The sequence below is a fragment of the Seriola aureovittata genome, chromosome 16, assembly GCF_021018895.1.
Source record: "Seriola aureovittata isolate HTS-2021-v1 ecotype China chromosome 16, ASM2101889v1, whole genome shotgun sequence".
Lineage (NCBI taxonomy): Eukaryota > Metazoa > Chordata > Actinopteri > Carangiformes > Carangidae > Seriola > Seriola aureovittata.
Window position 1 is genome coordinate 804,120 of NC_079379.1, and position 18,498 is coordinate 822,617.

At 40.6% G+C, this 18,498-nt stretch overlaps 1 protein-coding gene across 3 annotated transcripts in view; it reads left to right on the forward strand.

Moving 5' to 3' along the window:
* The window catches only part of phf14 (PHD finger protein 14), a 143,526-nt gene that overhangs the window by 23,633 nt on the left and 101,395 nt on the right, over positions 1-18,498 (forward strand). For all 3 annotated transcript variants that reach the window (XM_056398743.1, XM_056398744.1, XM_056398745.1), the window contains exons 5-8: positions 9,174-9,333; positions 10,153-10,264; positions 12,261-12,398; positions 13,171-13,317. In XM_056398743.1, coding sequence (XP_056254718.1) covers positions 9,174-9,333; positions 10,153-10,264; positions 12,261-12,398; positions 13,171-13,317 — 557 coding nt within the window. The remainder of the gene's footprint in view (positions 1-9,173; positions 9,334-10,152; positions 10,265-12,260; positions 12,399-13,170; positions 13,318-18,498) is intronic.

Sequence of the window (18,498 nt, forward strand, 5' to 3'; positions counted from 1 at the left end):
TTGGACAGCACTCTCCACCACCATCATCTAAACACTAAGGGAATATCTTTATGAAGAATGGTTCATCCTCCAGTAGAGTCCAGACACTTGTAGAAACAAAGCCCAGGAGCACTGAAGCTGCTCTAGTGTTGCATGGTTGGTTGGTTTTCCAACAGCATATAGACTAAATTATATAGATCAACAGAAAAAATGTTCTATAAAATCATATTTTCTAATTTATTTTTTAAGTCTTATTTTTAAATCTATATCTTGAAATCTTGATTCGCTAATTTGAGGACTTGTGAGATGGATAGTCCTAATATCGGAAATAATCATGCACCTCTGCTGAAAAGGTGTCCTTGTAACATGCTAGCTCATTTTACCATCAGAAAGAGCCTTTTTCAAGGTTGAGACAAGGTTAAACGAGGGAGGACTTTGAGGTAGAGATGAGAGATGAGCTGCCAGTATCTGGACTCCGTCTTGATGCTCGACTGCACTGCTTTTCTTTGTTCTTGTGTTTGCATTACTGTCCGGACACCATCATCCCTTCTCAGACAAGAAGAGAGGCTAACATGAAAGATAGCAAGAGATCAAAAGATGGGATGAGCAGGTGTCTACAAAGCAAGCATCTACACAGGGTACATAGAGGAGTCCTGTTACTTGCCTGCCTGTTGATTATCAGCCTCTGGCCAGTCATACAGGCAGGCATTTTTACCATAACACAAGTTCCTATTTTGCTTCTTTTTTCACTTGACTGTAAATGCCAAACGGCCCTTTTTTCTGATATTCATGTGTTAAGCTCTGCTGTTTTTCCTTTATTCAGTAGGCTGTAAATCCAGGTTGCTTATTTCGTCATTACATGACAGCAGTGTTTGCTTGTCAATGATAGTTTGCTGTAAAAAAGATAAATGTTAATAATTAAATAGAAAATTCCTGGAGAAATTTTGAATTTGCCTGCTGCTTGGTGCATGTACTTCACTCCTCACGTTTCAATCTGTACAAAGGACCTTTCAGTTTCATTCATGTCAGAGACTTATCCTGACACTGACCTCAGTCAATGCAGTTGTCCCTCAAAAAGCCTTTTGAAGCTGTCAGGACTGGCCAAAATAACCTCACACTGATGGTTTCAAACCCAAATTTGTAATTTTCAAACACATGTACATGCTCTAACAGAAGTTCAATAAAGCTATACCACTATATCCTCATATAGACGATAGCTTCATAAAAGACGATATAACTTTTATGACCTACCTTATCTCTTACCTTTTTGAGACTCTTATTTTGAAAGTGTCTGTGCTTCTGTGTTTGGCTGTAGGTTTTGTATAACGGAGCCAATAATTCCCTCTTACCATGTTGAGACTTTTATTTTGAGGGTTAATATCAAAAAAGTAAGATGTTGTTTGTGTGTGTCTGTCAATATGCGTGTGCATTGTTGTGTGTGGCAGTAGAGCTGTCTAAAATAGAGCCTCCAAAAAGCTTGTGTTACCAGGTTGAGACACTTATACAGTTAATATCCATATGGTGATGATGGAGTTTGTGTGTCTTTCAATGTATGTGTGTGTGTGGTGTTGGTAACTGCATAAGCTTAACCTTCAAACAGCCCTTTGAAGTTGTCAGTACCGGCCAAAATGACCTCACAATAATGGTTTTTAACCAAAATTGTCGCGCCACTTATAGAAAGACATGTACACACACGCAAAGAACCACACATCAATACGCACACACAAGTACACGCAAACACACGCAAATACTCTGTGTTAATTCAATTGCTCTCATACCTGAGTTAAAAGGCTAAGAATTCATGAGTTTAATTAGCCAATCAGAATCAGCTATACCCATTTCTGCCCAGTAACACATGCTCCTGAATTTGTATTGCAGTCAACGGGAGAGGTGGCGGGTACTTCCATCACTTCCTCAAAAACTGTAAACGAATGAGAATCAGAAAGAGACCAAAACTGGGTGATACAGGACAAAAAAAATTATGTGATGGCAACTGTAGAGCTCCTACTGATGAAGATAGAAATGACAGCTAATAACATGAATAATTATCATTATTAATTATAGTAAATTTTAGTCCGGTTAGCGAGTGGAGCTTTGCCTAAAGACAGCGGATGTGGCTGAAGATGTAGTAAATATCACAATTCTCTACAGTGAAATTACAACAACACCACACCGAGCGAACGAGAGAGAGGGAGATCGAGAGAAGCAAAGAGTAGGAAAGAAGCAAATAAATAAAGAGCTGAAACCAGCTGACACTAGGCATAATGCAAATACCACATGAAGATATCATCCATATGCTGATCAGCATATTACGTCATCTATCAATATTTAGTGACTTCCACAACAGTTTTCAACTATGTCCTCGATTTCTCAAATTGACTTGACGTGGTTCAGCCATATAGGTTTTGGTTTTGATAAGATTGCTGATTTTTTCACTGATTAATTTGTTTAGTCTGAAAAATCTCATTTAACAGTACAAAGTCAAATGTGCCAAAGGTTCAGTCAGCATTTTTATAGAAGCCCAGAGAACACTCTAAGATATACATTTTTCCCAGAGCTCAAGTATAAATGTCCCAATTTAGGGGCTGCATCCTTCGGAGGACACGGTCTTTGAAGGTGTGGTAGCGGCCAAACCAGGTACGTAAAAGGCCTACGGAGAAGTTTCGCTTTGCATAACCAGCTGTACCTGCCTTTACTGTTGCGTCGCAAAGCGTGGCTCCTGTTGCCTAGCAACTTTAACAAGACAACTTTTTTTCACAAAAAGTTGTGTAATCTTCAGGCTCCCTGTCTGTGTTGTTTGCTGCCATTACCAGAACGCAATCAATCTAGGGGTAGGTTGGGCCGCAATTTTTTGGCCGCATTTGAAGGAGCCTTCCAAATGGGACATTCCAGTCGGATCTTTAGATCCAGCTTCTAAAGCATGAAACATTGGGACACAGCTGTTGTATTCAGATTGTTTGTCTGACTAACAGTCGAGAATCCAAAGATATTCAGCTACTTCCATAAAAGACAAAAAAACAGTAAATGTTTATATTTGAAAAACTGTGATAAGTGACTTTTTTTTTTTTTTTAGCATTCTTGCTTAAAAATGACTTTAAACAACTTGATCATTATTGTGACAAATGGAAAATCCAACGTAAAATGGCATATTAAGGTTTTGTTTCTCCACAAGCCTGCAGAACAGTTTCAGTCCTTGTCATAGAGTCTTCAATTTGCTATTTCATCATTTATTGTTCTGAAGGTTATATTGGAGATATATGTCTTACATAAGTGTTCAGTTGGGCTCAGATCTGGTTTCCATCCTCATCAAACCATTCACTGACCATTGAACTCTGTATGGAAGTATCTGCATTCATTATGTTTCTCCTCTCATTTATTGTTATTTTTCTTTTAAATATGTTGCCTGGTTGAGTTATTTGGTACACGCACAGCTACAGTGCATTCAGAATTCTTTGACATTTTGTTATGTTGCAGCTTTACTATAAAATAAAAAAAAAAATCCATCATCAGTCTACAGTGAATCCCATATAATAATAAAGCGAAAACAGAATTTTAGCTATTTGAGGAAATTTATTAAAAAGGAAAAACTAAAATATCACATTGACATAAGTATTCAGACACTTTGCTGTGACCCTTGTCATTTAGTTTAGCTCAGGTTCCTCCATTTCTCTTGATCATCTCTGAGATGTTTCTACACCTTGATGTGAGTCCACCTATGGTAAGCTCAGGTGATTGGACATAATGTGGAAAGACACACACTATCTATATAAAAATCAGAGCAGAAACCATAAGGAGGAAGAAACTGGCTGCAAAGCCAGAGACAGGATTGTGTCGAGGCTCAAAAACATTTCTGCTGCATTGAAGGTTCTCAAGAAGAACTGTGGTCTCCATTATTCTGACATGAAGTGTGGAACAACCAGGACTCTTCCTTGATCCACCCGGCCAAGAAGGGTCTTGGTATGAGAGATGATCAAGAACCCAAAGACCACTCTGAGTTCAACAGATCCTGTTAGGAGATGTAGAAACCTTTGCACAGACAGATGATTACTGTGAAACACTCTTGTGAGGTGCTCATCCCTTTTTCTTTCATCCCATGGATAAACATTCCCCTCCATTACCTTTATTCTGTGTCTTCATGCACACATGGTTTCATATTTTCATGTTGGGATACATCTGCATATGTTTGTTGAAGGCAATCAAACTATTCTTTTTATGAAATTTCAATACAGTTAAAAGTACTTCTCTTGGTTCAGTCGACTCTACCTTGCCCCTTCTTTTTTTTTTCTGCCAAGCTTGTCATTTCTGACAAGGATAATCTTTCCTTCAGGGATTATGAAGCTATCCTGTAGTCATCACTTTTTGTCAGCTTAGCTCATATTAGCCAGCAACCCATGGCTTAACGGTCTGAGCTTTGTAACTTATTTCAAAAGGAACACCCAAGATTTGTGCCACGGTTCAGCCATAAATCGGTTAAGCCAGCATGGTGGTCATTCACAACCCCCAGTTCCACAGTTCAAAGCCCAATCAGTGAAGATGAAGCACCCAACTGTTGCCAGAGGTGTTCCAGTAATACCTGTTTATAAGAAAATACAGGTTGAATGGAAGTATTTTGTAGCTAGCATCCTGCTCTTACCACATACTGTGGAGGAAAATCAGGGTAGAGATACGCAGCAGTTATCTCCACATCTTGGGTAGTTAGGTTCTACGTAGATCTTCTCTTTTGAAGGTTAGGACATAATTCAGCTGTGAATTAATTGCACCAGTGGAGTTATCAGTAGCTTAACTGGTTTATCCTTCATTTTAGTTTATTTTAAGAAGAAACCAGAAACCTGTAAATACTGAAGATGCTGTAAAACCTGAACCTGAAAACTGAAGAGTTCAAAATTAGTGATTCACCATGGCACACAGCAAATGGTCTCTCAATCAGAAAAGGACATGTACCCACCAAACAGTGCAGAGCTAAATATACAACTCTGTCTGCCCCACGTTTTGCTTTCGATGCTGAGCCAGCTCCCCAGTGTGGCACACATTGACGGACATGCAGTACACTGGGCTTTTGATTTGTGAGTCTTTCCCATTGCTCAAAAAGCCCAAAGGCTGAATTAGGAGTTAGAGTGTTATCTCTCCAACGGAGGCAGAGTACAGATTGCTGCCCTCATTGGTAGTGGAGAGCACGTTTGCCTGGTGTAATAGCTGCCATAGAAACCACATCAGCCTAGTAATTGTTAAGGCAACCTCAGAAAATTAAGAGGACAACATTAAAATGCTTTCGCTTGGCTTCTTCTTGCTTCTCTCAGGCTAAATTTTTTTATTAAATGTTCATTCTCTGGTGCTGCAGTGTCACAGAAGATTGACAGCTTCGGACCATGGAGCCATTTGACGTGTTTCCAATATAGAGAGAGAGTTAGAACAGTCAACCACATGGTTACATGTATTATAGAGAACAATAAACAATATTAACACTGATTGTTAAGGTGGAGATTTGAGTCAGTTGAGTCTATGTCATAAAGCAATACCAGTATGTAACTATATACTGATTTGTCACAGCATTGTCCTTAAATTCCAGTAGCTAGAAGAGCTGTCAAAACACCTAACCTGAACAACATTTCTTTTGCACTGTTGACCACAAATCAAGGGTTGTCCAGTGGAGGCAGTTTTTACTCCCTCATTATTTATTTATTTTTGTAACGAATCGTGACAATGAACAGTGACAATAGCAGACAAACGAATGGCATAGTGTGTAGGGACGGTTATTGTTAAGAATTTAACAGTACTACTACTTTTATCGATACCACTTATCGATCTGGTACTTTAACGTTACTGTTATCAGTACTTTTTTGTCATTTTGTAAAAAAAAAAAACAAAACAAATGAAAAACAGAATTAATTTTGCTTTCTTTCTCATAGCATTGCTTAACAAACAAACAAAGAATGTGCCAATAACAATCAGATGGCTATTAGTTTTTCATCATTAACCCATGTCTGCATAATTTAATTTACTGTGTGTGGCTCCAGGCTGCAGCATACAGAACACACATGACACAATGACGGATGAACTACAAGCTAGTCAAAAACTGTGAACTGTACATTTTTCAGTCTGTATGTAACAGACTTTAACTGGATGTTTCCAGAGATTGCTTGTGTTTCCGTTCTTACATGCAAAAGTCTGAACCACACTTAAAAATGTTTAGCTCTCTCTGCCATTGAGACTAAGTGCAGGGTCTGTGTCTCTGTGCTGCACTGTGCTTCAGCATACGACACAAAGCTGCCCCCGCCCCTCACACACACACAGAGAGAGAGAGAGAGAGAGAGAGAGAGAGAGAGAGAGAGAGAGAGAGAGAGAGAGAGAGAGAGAGAGAGGAGAGAGAGAGAGAGAGAGAGAGAGAGAGAGGAGAGAGAGAGAGAAGAGAGAGAGAGAGAGAGAGAGAGAGAGAGAGAGAGAGAGAGAGAGAAACAAACACAAACACATGTACATGCTCTAACAGAAGTTGATCTGCAGTAAAGCTATACCACTATATCCCCATATAGACGATAGCTTCTAAGATCTAACTTTTAAGACCTACCTTACCTCTTACCTTTTTGTGTGTGTATTGTTGTGTGTGGCAGTAGAGCTGTCTACCGCAGAGCCTCCAAAAAGCTTGTGTTACCAAGTTGAGACACTTATACAGTTAATATCCATATGATGTTGATGGAGTTCATGTGTCTTCTAACCTTCGAACAGCCCTTTGTTGTGTCAGGACTGGCCAAAATGACCTCACAATAATGGTTTTTAACCAAAATTGTCCTTACACTTATAGAAAGACATGTACCCACACGCAAAGAACCACACATCAAAGTGCACATATAAGTACATGCAAATACACTGTGTTGATTTATCTTAGAGTTGCTCTCATACCTGAGTTGAAAGGCTAAGAATGAATGAGTTTAAATTAGCCAATCAGAATCAGCTTTGCCCATTTCTGCCCAGTAACACCTGTTCCTGAATTTGTATTGCAGCCATTGGGGGTGGTGGAGAGCACTCCCATCACTTCCTCAGAAACTTGAATGAGACCAAAACTGGGTGATACAGGACAAAAAAAAATCTTTACATTTTTAAAATAAAATTGTCAATGAAGGTTGGAAATTATGGGGTTTAAAAGAGCTTGTCTAACTTTTTTGAGAAAAACTTTCAGAGATGGCAGTTAGAGTTTGCAGTTAGCTCTGGTTAGCGAGTGGAGTTGTGCCTAAAGACAGCAGACATCGCTGAAGATGTAGTAAATATCACAATCCTCTACACTGAAGTTACAACACCATCACACAGAGCGAGCGAGCGAGAGAGAGGGAGAGAGAGAAGCTAGTGCTAATTGTTAAGCTAAAATAACTAGCAGCTCTGAACAGTATGTAAACAACTGCTGAGTAAATGAAAGTTGCTAAAAGGAGCAGAGAGCTCTGGTGCTGGAGCAGAACTAGTGTAAGTTTAAATGTACAGCAGGTAGTTAGACACTGTGATGAAGAAAACAGCAACATTAACTGTTGAGACAGAGCAGCAATAAACTCTACCAGTAACAGAAACCGACTGGAGATGGGACACCACACTGACGTCAGCACATGAACAGCGTCACTACTATTAGTGAAAATCACTGTGTAAAAACAAAGTAAGTCAGTGAAAATGTTTCTGAGTAAACGTGTTACTGCGTTGCATTTGAAAATGGGGAAGGAGGGGTAAAACATTATTCATTTATATTAAAACTATAAAATTAAAGAACATCTTTAGGTTACCAGATATATCAGTTTCCAGGTGACAACAGCAATGAAATCAACCAGTTAATTGCAGTTAGGCACTTTGGAGCCTGAGCATACACCTGTGTCTAGCTGGAAGACACAGAGCTGGGTTTCATTTGGGCTTGGTGAGCCTCTCAAATGACTGCTTTTTGTGAAAAAACGGTAACTCCTATCAGAACCATGAGCAGACCATGACAGGTACAAGACCTTTGTGCACTGCATATGTGGCTTTACTGTTTCTAGAGCCAGAAAATGTGGATAAAGGAGCGAGAAACAAAATACTGTCACTTCTGCATTTCTTAGAAAATCTGCTCCTGAATTTGTATTGCAGTCAATGGGAAAGGTGGCGGGTACTCCCATCTCATTGAGGCTCATGTTCAAATTCTGTAAGTCTCTGTGCTGATGTAGACACATTGTATGAAACTGGACAAATTTGTCCACTAATGAGGAAGCAGTGATGTGTGAATATTGAAATATGTGGCCGTGAGGACGAGTTTAACAGAATTTTTTCAGAGGAGTTTCTAGAACTTCTCCCTTTCTAGCGATGATGTCATCCACTCTAGCATTCCGCGCAACACACACCCATTATAAAGTCTGATACGGTCTAAAAATGATACAAAACATAAACTGTGGTTTTGTGTAAATACCGATTTAACCCAAAAGAATCCAAGTCTGAGCTGTTGTGAGCTGTTTGATGTTTGATGCTGAGTAGGGCAGCACAGATCAGTACATATCAGTTAGTCTGTATTTATACAATAAAATCTGAGAAGCTGACCTTTGTTACATGTTGTTTATTTAAAAAAATAGAAATACTTATATATGTATATTACAATTGATGCTACTGTGTATCTGCAGACCTTTTTCCTCTGCCAGGAGCTTTGCTTGTCAGTATTTCTATTTGCATTTAGTCTTTCCACCCTTGACATGAAATTGGTCGTTGCACATCTTTCATTCATTGGTTTGTTTTTGATTCCAAACCGTGGTGCACTACTTCAGCCACATCTGCCTTGGCTTCCTCCTCATCGGAACAGAACTATGGCTTGGATGCCCTGAAAATTACATGAAAATGAACTTTACAGTCAGTACAAAATAATTAATCATTAAATCAATTTAAAACTCCTCTACCCTTAAAAGAAAAAAATGAGATTTTCAGGTTTTCAGGGGATCTTAGCTGTCAATTAAGGGATCCAAGACCCCCTTATTTGTTACACTGGCTGCATGGTTGTATTCTTTCAAATCAGCCTCTCTGGCCACTAAAACAGCTCATTGTTCAAAGGTGCTCATCTGCTTCTTGGAGGGTAGTGACAAATCGTGATGTTCACATTACTGCTCTATATCAGAGGCAGTGACATGGAAAATAGGATGACTGATGTTATCTTTAATCAACAATGTAACTGACATTGCCACACTGGCGATGCCTTTCTGTGTTTCCAGGGTGTTATGGCGTGGACGGTGAAAGTGACTCGATCATGAGCTCAGCCTCGGAGAATTCGACAGAGCCTTGGTTCTGTGATGCCTGTAAGAATGGAGTGACTCCCAGCTGTGAGCTCTGCCCCAACCAGGATGGCATCTTCAAAGAGACCGACGCTGGGAGGTGGGATACAGTAGCACTCTGACCCAGTGGTCAGTTGATATTTACGAGGGCAGCAAGTGGAACATGTTCAGAAACAAATATCACCTAATAACCTCAGCTGGTCGAAATTCTGCAGGCAGCCAAAGGCTATCTAAATTGTGCATATATTCAGTGCTGGGGAGAAAAGGAAGTTGGAGAGAGAGAGAGAGAACTAGCAGAGGAATGAGAGAGGGGGATGGAGGGAAGAGAAGAGATAGAGGAAGAAAAGGAGTGAGAGAAAAGAGTGTGTTATGTGAAGCGTGGAGACTTCAGCCACGTTATCGCTGATAGTGCTCCTCAGCCAGGCTGCACCCGAATTTACTACTTCACTAGAGCATGAAAAACACAGCAAATTAAACTGTGAAGCGGTTGCTTGCCAGAGATGGATATCTTTATATTGGACTTCGGATTCTCTTCCTTAAAGTCCGCATTTGAAATTGTGTCACAGCAAACTGTAGTCAAGAGTCTGGGGCTACATAAATCTATGAATCCATTTCTTTTTGAAGTGTCTGAGCAAGTCACTGCAGCCAATTTCATGATATTTAGTTTCTTTTGTTTGCAGTAATTCACTACACTGAATGCAAACGTAACAATAGCCATCGATTTTGATCAATTTAGTGATGTTTCTTGAAATCAGCATGCAGAAGTCAATACATTTTAAATGTCACCTTTTAAAAACTACTTTTCATCTTGAAACATTTTCAGGTCATGATTTTCATACTAATGTGTTGTAGTTTGTGCTGTTCCTCTTCAACAAACCAGTTTATCAGCCAATTAGATTTTCTCCATCTTCATTTTCAGATGGGTGCATGTGGTTTGTGCACTTTATGTTCCTGGAGTAGCATTTGGAGACATCGATAAACTACGACCAGTGACGCTCACAGAAATGAATTATTCAAAATACGGGGCCAAGGCAAGTACTCTTTTTACATACTGATGCAGTTTAGTGATGCATAGCTTTAGTAAGGTTTTATTGTCATGCTTAACATCCTGCAGGAGCCAGTTTTAGATTTGCTTTTTGATTACTGTATCCTGACTTTATACACTCACCGAACACTCTATTAGGAGCATCACACAAACACTGGGTAGTTGCTCCTTTTGTTCTCAAAATTTCTTTGTGGCATGGATTCCACTAGAACTAGAACTTTCCTTTGAAATGATGCATCACATCATTTCTTCAGATTTTTCAGCTGCACATTCATGCTGCCAATCTCCTGTTCCACCACATCCCAAAAGTGTTCTAGATAGATAGATACATATTTTATTTATCCCCTAGGGGAAATTCATGCTCATTGTTGATAATAATAATAATAATAATAATAACAGTTGATAAATAAACAATAATAATTAGATTAGTCCACTTTCTTTGGCTGAGGTGTTATATAGCCTGATGGCAGCGGGAACAGAGGATCTCCTGAACCTCTCTGTTCTGCAGCGCAGTGAGGTGAGACGTTTTCTGCAGCTGTAGCTGCTTCTCTGTCCTGCCAGAATGTTGTAGAGACGGTGGTTTGTATTGTCCAAGATGGCCTCCATCTTACATTGCATGCGTCTCTCCACAACAGTCCTGAGTGAGTCCAGACTCTTGCCAAGCACAGACCTAGTCTTTTTGACCAGCTTATCCAGTCTCTTTGTGTTTGAGTCTGACATGCTGCTGCCAGTGATAAAACTGCTGGATTCAGGTCTGGAGAAGGGGGGGGGGGGGGGGGGGGGGGGACTGAAGTTCACTGAACTCACTGTGTGAACTCACAATGTCACAAACTTCAGTTTGTGACATTGAGCATTATCCTGCTGGAAGGAGCCATTAGAAGATGGTGAACTGTGGTCATGAAGGATGAACATGGATGAACAATACTCAGATAGACTGAGACATTCAGACCATGATTGATTGATATTAAGAAGAAAAACATTCCCCACACCATCACACCACCACAACCACCAGCCTGGACTGTTGACACCAGGCAGGTTGGTCCATGGATTCAAACTCTGACTCTACCATCTGTCCAAGTGTCCAGTGTTGGTGAGTCCGTGTCCACTGGAGCCTCAGGACAGGAAGTGGAACCTTACATGGTCTTCTGCTGTTGAAGGTTGGACATGGTGTTCACTCTGAAGCTTCTCTGCTCAGCACAGTTGTAAAGAGTGACCGTAGCCTTTCTGTCAGCACCAACAAATCTGTCCATTCTCCTCTGACCTCTGACCTCTCTCATCAACACAGAGCTGCCGCTCACTGGATGCTTTTGTTGTTGCTCCATTCTGAGTTAAAACTCTACAGACTGTTGAGTGTGAAAATCCAGGAGAGTTTATGCTGCCACATGATTGGCTGATTGGATAACTGCATGAATAAGCAGGTGTACAGGTGTTCCTAATAAAGTGTTTGATTAATCCATATTGTTCATGTTTTGACATCATTCCTGCTTAAATTATTGTCCACTAGATTTAGAAAATGCAAAACTTTCTGAAAGAAACTTGGGAAGCTTATTTGTTTACACTGATTCAGTGTTTGTTGTGAAAGCAGTTCAAATGTGAGTTTAAGTGAAATTATTGACAGCACATGACAGTGACATAGTTGAATAGAGGCCTGTTTAAAATGCTGCACGAGCCCTATCATTGACACTTTTTGGCCTTTTCAGCTGCTGAACACCATGCCACTGTGCTGTAGTTTGTTTGGACATGAATGTCAGTAAAAAACCTTGAAGTCGAGCTCCAAGACAGAGATAGAACGTTTCAACATTTCATCCACCCTGTTTTCATACTTAAACCATGTCTTCAGTGGCTCTTAAGAGAAAATGCATTGTTTTAGAGTAGATATGTGACTTAACCACTGGGAGAAACTATGGCACATACGTGTATAAGAAAGCAACCTTACTGCAGCTACAGCTTGAAGTCTCGGTGTTGTATTCTGTTTCACGTAGGAGTGCAGTTTCTGTGAAGATACCCGTTTTGCCAGGACTGGTGTGTGCATCAGCTGCGATGCGGGAATGTGTCGGTCCTACTTCCATGTTACCTGTGCACAGAGGGAGGGACTCCTGTCTGAGGCTGCAGCGGAGGAGGTAAGGGGAGCAAACAATGGCATATTGTCACTTAACTTTCAAAGGGGTGAATAAAATTCAATATTAGGTGCTATGCTGCTAGCCATCTGTCTAAATGACAAGCTGAAGTGACGCATTGTTAAAAGAGTTGAGATTTTATTATGCAGACATAGAACCCAAAAGACCGGCCCTCTGTTTGTGCCACACCTCATCTATATACTAGTCACATGACATGTTGAAGCTGAAGTACTTCAAGTACCACTTAAAATTGTTTGTGGGGCTTTTTAGCAAAACTTCTGTCACACCCACTCACAAGTGTTATTATTGATAGATTTACACATTGAAACCAGGCCTGGCCCCTTGCTGTCTAGCTTCTAGCCTGTTAGCTAAAGGCAGCATGATGCAAACAGTCACCACTGTGTCCGCACTTGTACTGACTGTTGAAGCAGAACAAATGTGAGGTTTCTTTTTGAGGATGGATAAAACTTGATCAGGAGGACTGAAGTTTAAGTTTGAGTTAACTGCAAGCTAACCATCCAGGAACATGCAAGCGCAAGTAAACCATAATAGAACAAGCATAGTCAAACTGTTGATAACTTCGACTGCAGCAAGCTAAGCTTCAATTATTCTAGGAAGCAAACAGCTGGAAAAACTGCTTCTGCTGTCGTCATATTTCTTCCTGTGACAGAGTGATAAATGGAGGCAAAAAATAAAAGCTGTAAAAGATAATGCCCCTGTTTTGACTAAATATATATAACTGCTACACTCATGAATATCATTTTTGTTTCTTTAGGATATAGCGGATCCTTTTTTTGCGTACTGCAAACAGCATGCAGACCGGTTTGACAGGAAGTGGAAAAGAAAGAATTATCTGGCCTTACAGTCTTACTGTAAGGTCTCCCTGCAGGAGCGAGAGAAACAGCTTACTCCTGAAGCTCAGGTAAGGTTCATTCATTTACATCAGCTGTAGCGGCCAAACCTCAACTTTCCAAATGTGCATGTGTGTTTGCACCTCAATCCATACGCCCTAAATCTGGGCAGTTTGCTACTGTGTACTTCTTCAGTAGTGGAGATGAGGCCTAGGTTTGGGTTTGCGATTAGGTTTAGGGTATATTATGTGCAATGTTTTAAGTTTCACTTTAAGTCCCACTGTTTATGAAACACCCACTGGGGTGTCCCACTGTTTGTTATTTCATGTAGGAATTTTGTGAGCTCATATGGTTTTGATTCTGAGGGGGGATTGTGAAACATTGCATAAATTACATCTGAAATTATTTGTCAATTGAGATAATTCGATAATTAGACAATATATAATAACAGAGGGAATAATCCTTCTTGCTGGCCAAACGAGAGATTAACTGGAATTATGATTGTTATTAATCTTAATCATGATTTTTTTTTTTTTTTTGAGGAAGGTAATTTTAATAATCTTAGTTATTGTTTGCAAGGTACAGATCTTTTCAGGTTAGGTTACTGAGATACAAGCACAAGAAAGCTCAATTTTCGGTGCACACACATTTATTACTAATACTACAGTGGCAAACACTAAAAACGCAATACAAAGGCATAGAAGGAAAGGGGGAATAGAAATACAGGGCTATGGTGAGTGAATAAATTAATAGCAGAGTTATAATCTATCTTGTAGATGATATGTGAGACCTTAAGGTGAAATGTCTGTTACTGAGAAGTAGTGAGTCAAATCAAAGGCACAACAGTTTAACTGTGAGTTGCAGATGAAAGTTATCGTGGAAGCATCAGGGTTTAAGCAAGTTGACTGGACGTTTTTGTGGCATACTTTCGTGCACCATGGTGAAGTTGATATCTTATCTCTTAGAGCTGGATCCAAATAAAGAAAGTGCTGATAAATTTGTGTTGTACTGATGGACTGCTGAGGCTGCAAGATGAGTAATGATGAATAAGTGGGCCAGAATCAGGACAGATGGGGTATGAAGGAGGAGAGCTTCCTTAGTTCTCAACTGTTTGTTTTTTTTCACCTGTTAGTTGTTTTCCTCTTGTTCCTTTTCACTTCTTCTGCTGAACAACTATTGGAAATTTGTTTTTGTCTGACCACCAAGAAGGTGTATACCATGATTCTGGGGGTAGATGTGGTCCCCTGTTGTCCGGGGAAAGGTAGCCCTACATTGTCAATCTTTTGATTGATGTTGTTTGTCAAATCAATCAAATGAGATTTAAACAAGCTATGCTGTGGATACACTTATTGACTTAAGTATAGAGCGTAAAATGGTGACTAAAACAGGGACATATTATTACATGCTCAGACATACTACCAGACAGGTAACTTGGAGTTGGAAGTTTGTTTTGGTTTCTGATGTGTTGTTAACCAGCATTCCTAATGTGTTTTGAGGGAACTGCTGGTCCTGCTGGATTGTTTGCTCTGAAACTTCAGGGGACCTTCCCTTACATTCACATAAGCACAGACTGAGTCAGACGGTCTGGTGAGAGGAACTCTTCAAGCAGAACTCCAAACACTGTGTCTAGTGAACAAGGCACTGCTCATCACCTGGCTAATAAAATTCCTACGGTGATGCATGGTGGTGGCAGTACATGCTATGGGGTTGCTTCTCATCAGCAGGGATGAGGAAACTGGTCAGAATTGATGGAAGGATGAGTGCAGCCAAACACAGAGAGCTCCTTGGAGAGAACCTGCTCCAGAGTACAATTGAGTCCAATCAAGTTGTAGATACATCTCAAGAATAATGAATGGTCCCGCTGTAGAAAGTGAGATTTCTGCATCTTTTTTAAATTAAAGAGCAGGTCTGTGTACAAATAATATACAGATGGTGACAAAGGAAAAACCTGAAAACTGAGAAACAGCATGACAATCCTTCCATCCACAGGGCACGAGGGGTCACAGAAGGGTTTGATCAATATGAAAATTATGTGAATCATGTGCTATGGCCTTTGCAGTCACCAAATCTCAACCAAACTGTTCACCTATGGAAGAGTTTGGACTGACATGTTAGACAGCGCTCTCCACCACCACCACCACCACATCACCAAATGAGGGAATATCATTGGGAAGAATTGTGCTCATCAATAAAGCTTCAGTGTAGTAGATTGCAGAGATCTTGGTGCAAGTACTACATCTATTGAAGAAGTGAAGGCGATCAGGTGAAGAAGCGCTCCAAATGTGCATAGTCAATGAGTAGCTGATCCAAGACCAGATGAGTTGCCGTATTTTGGACCATCTGTAAGGGTTTCACTGTCAGAGTGTCAAGTCAAGGCTGTCAGAAGGGCATTAAAGTTGTCGAGGCGAGAGATAACAATGGTCTGGACCAAGAGCTGAGTGGAGTACTGAGTCAAGTAAGGCCTGATTTTACTAATTTTGTATAGAGCAAAGTAGCATGACGGATGCAACATGAGAAGGAGAGCCGGTCATCACACATGACACCCCTGCTTTCCATGACCTTGGTTGGGATAAGAGATTAAGAGGCGATTTTTATATTGTGATGAAAAGACTGATTGGCTGGGATGAGTAGAGTTCAGTCTTAGAGAGGTTTAGTTGAAGGTGGTGTATCAGAGAGACAGGTCGAGATCCACGCAGCAACAGTTGGATCATCTGGGGGGGCAGGTATAGTTGGGTGTCGTCTTCATAGCAATGATATGAGAAGCCATGTGAGTGGATGATTTGACTCAAGGAGGACGTGTATATTGCAAAGAGGAGGGGTCCCAGAACCGATTTTTGTGGCACTCCAATGAGGAGGGGATGGGATAGGGACATTTGTCCTTGCCATGACACACTGAAGGACTGCCCTGTGAGATAGGATTCAAGAGAGTACAGACGGCAAGATGGTTCACTGTATTAAAGGCTGCTGAGAGGTCCAGCAAGATAAGAACTGCGGGCTGAGCTGCAGCTCTGGCTGCTGTTAGATTTTATGTCACAGACAACAGGGCTGTTTCACTGGAGTGGCCGCTCTTAAAGCCCAACTGATCTGGATCAAGGAGGTCGTTCCATGATAGAAATTCTGAGACCTGCTTAAAAGCTGATCTGTCTATACGCCTAGATAATAATGGAAATAGTGACATGGGCCGACAGTTCTCCACATAAACAGGGTAAAGTGAGGGCGTTTTGATCAGAGGAGTTACATGAGTCGGTTTGAATGCAGTTGGAAATGTTCCCGCAGCCAGTGAAATATTTATCACATGTTAGTGCAGGTTCAATGGTGGGAGATATGGCTTTGAAGAGGTTTGTGGGAATGGGGTCCAGTGCCAGGTAGTAGAAAGTCTACTGGCAGAAACTGTGCCTTAAATTAGCTATCATGACTTCTGTAATTTTCTGATGTCACAACTTTACAGTCATTTCCCTCAGTTATGCCCTTAGCACAGCACACCCACAGTTACACTTGGACTGTAAAAAGCAGCTGTTATTATGGTTGTGTGTGTGGACTGTGAACTTGCTTATTTACAGTTGAGGGATGATATCCAGTGCCTGGAGACAGAGCTCCAAAAAATGGATAAGCTGCTTGACGGCTTTGTCTCTGTAGCTGCTGCCCAGACAAAGCATATTTCCATTATAATTTCTCCCCGATATGCCACTGTCACACCGCTGCTGGTAGATGTTCATTCTATGCATTTCCCTTAACATGTTCTAATGTTCCAATGTTCTACGATTTTGCAGCCATGCACACTACCCTGGCTGGTCTTGATGCACGCTGGCACTGTACTGGTTCACCTGGAGGGTCTATCAGCTGAGGAGAGTGAGCTTGAGGCATGGTAGCAGGGTCTGCCACAGTAACCCTGACATGGCCAGATTGCACTGGAACCACGCCCAAGACTCTGTTGTATAGCTCCACACCAAATCCAGACAGAGCATTTTACTCTGATTTTGACTGTCCATTTTCAGCACTGACTGAACAATAACTATTTGCATTTACCTTTTAGTTTTACCAAGTGACAGGAGCAGGTTATAATCTGTTACCTGTGGCTGGCTTGGCTGTGCATCACCCAGAAATAAGTCAGCCAATCAGAGGAGGGGCTCTGAGCCTCTCTTCTGATTAAAATAGAAATTAAAAATAAATAAGAATTCATTTAAATTAAATCTACAACACAATAAAGTGTGTAAAAAGTAATTAGTAGTGAAAAAGAAGTGTGTGTGTATACAGTCCCTGACAAAAGTCTTGTCACTTATCCATTTTGTAGAAACAACAGCTTATAACCTCACTTTTAATTAATCCATTGGTTTTAGAAATGGCTCATATGAAAGCTAAAACCCTCCCAAATTATGTTAAAATACTAAACTATATACTAAAATAAATTTGCTTCACTGAAGAAAGATTGATCATTTAATGAACACAGAAAGGTCAGATTTTGGCAAGACAGAGAGAGTTTGCCTACAGAGAGTAATGTGAAAATTGAACAAATAATTTACTTCAAATACAAAAATATGTTGCCTAACATCAGTGAATTAAGTAGTGGTGCTGTGAGATCCATATTTAATATCTTGTATGACTTCCATGAGCTTGAAGGACTGCATCCATGCGGTTCGAAAATGATTCATACAAGTTATTGATGAAGTCATCAAGAATAGCAAAGAAAGCAGTCTTACATGCCTCCCAGAGTTCATCAAGATTCTTTAGTTTCGTCTTCCATGCTTCCTCTTTCATTCTGCCCCAGACATGCTCAATGATGTTCATGTGACTGGGCTGGCCAGTCCTGGAGCACCTTTATCTTCTTCGCCTTGAGGAACTTTGATGTAGAGATGGAAGTACACGATGGAGCACCATCCTGCTGCAAAATTTGAACCCTTTTACGGTTGGGAATGTAAGCGGTAGCTAATTCTTCTTGATATTTTAGGCTATTGATATTGCCTTCCACCCTGCAAATCTCTCGCACACCTCCATACTGGATGTAACCCCAGACCATGATTTTTCTGCCACCAAACTTAACTGTTTTCTGGGTGAATCTCGGATCCATGCGGGCTCCAGTAGGTCTCCTGCAACATTTGCGGTCGCTGTGATGTAATTCAACCGAAGATTCATCTGAGAAATCCACCTTCTGCCACTTTTCCAGCGTCCATCCTTTTAGCAGGCTGTGGGCCTTGGCAAATGCCACACGTTTTTTTAATTGCCTTTTGTTTAGTGCTGGTTTCTGGGCACTGATT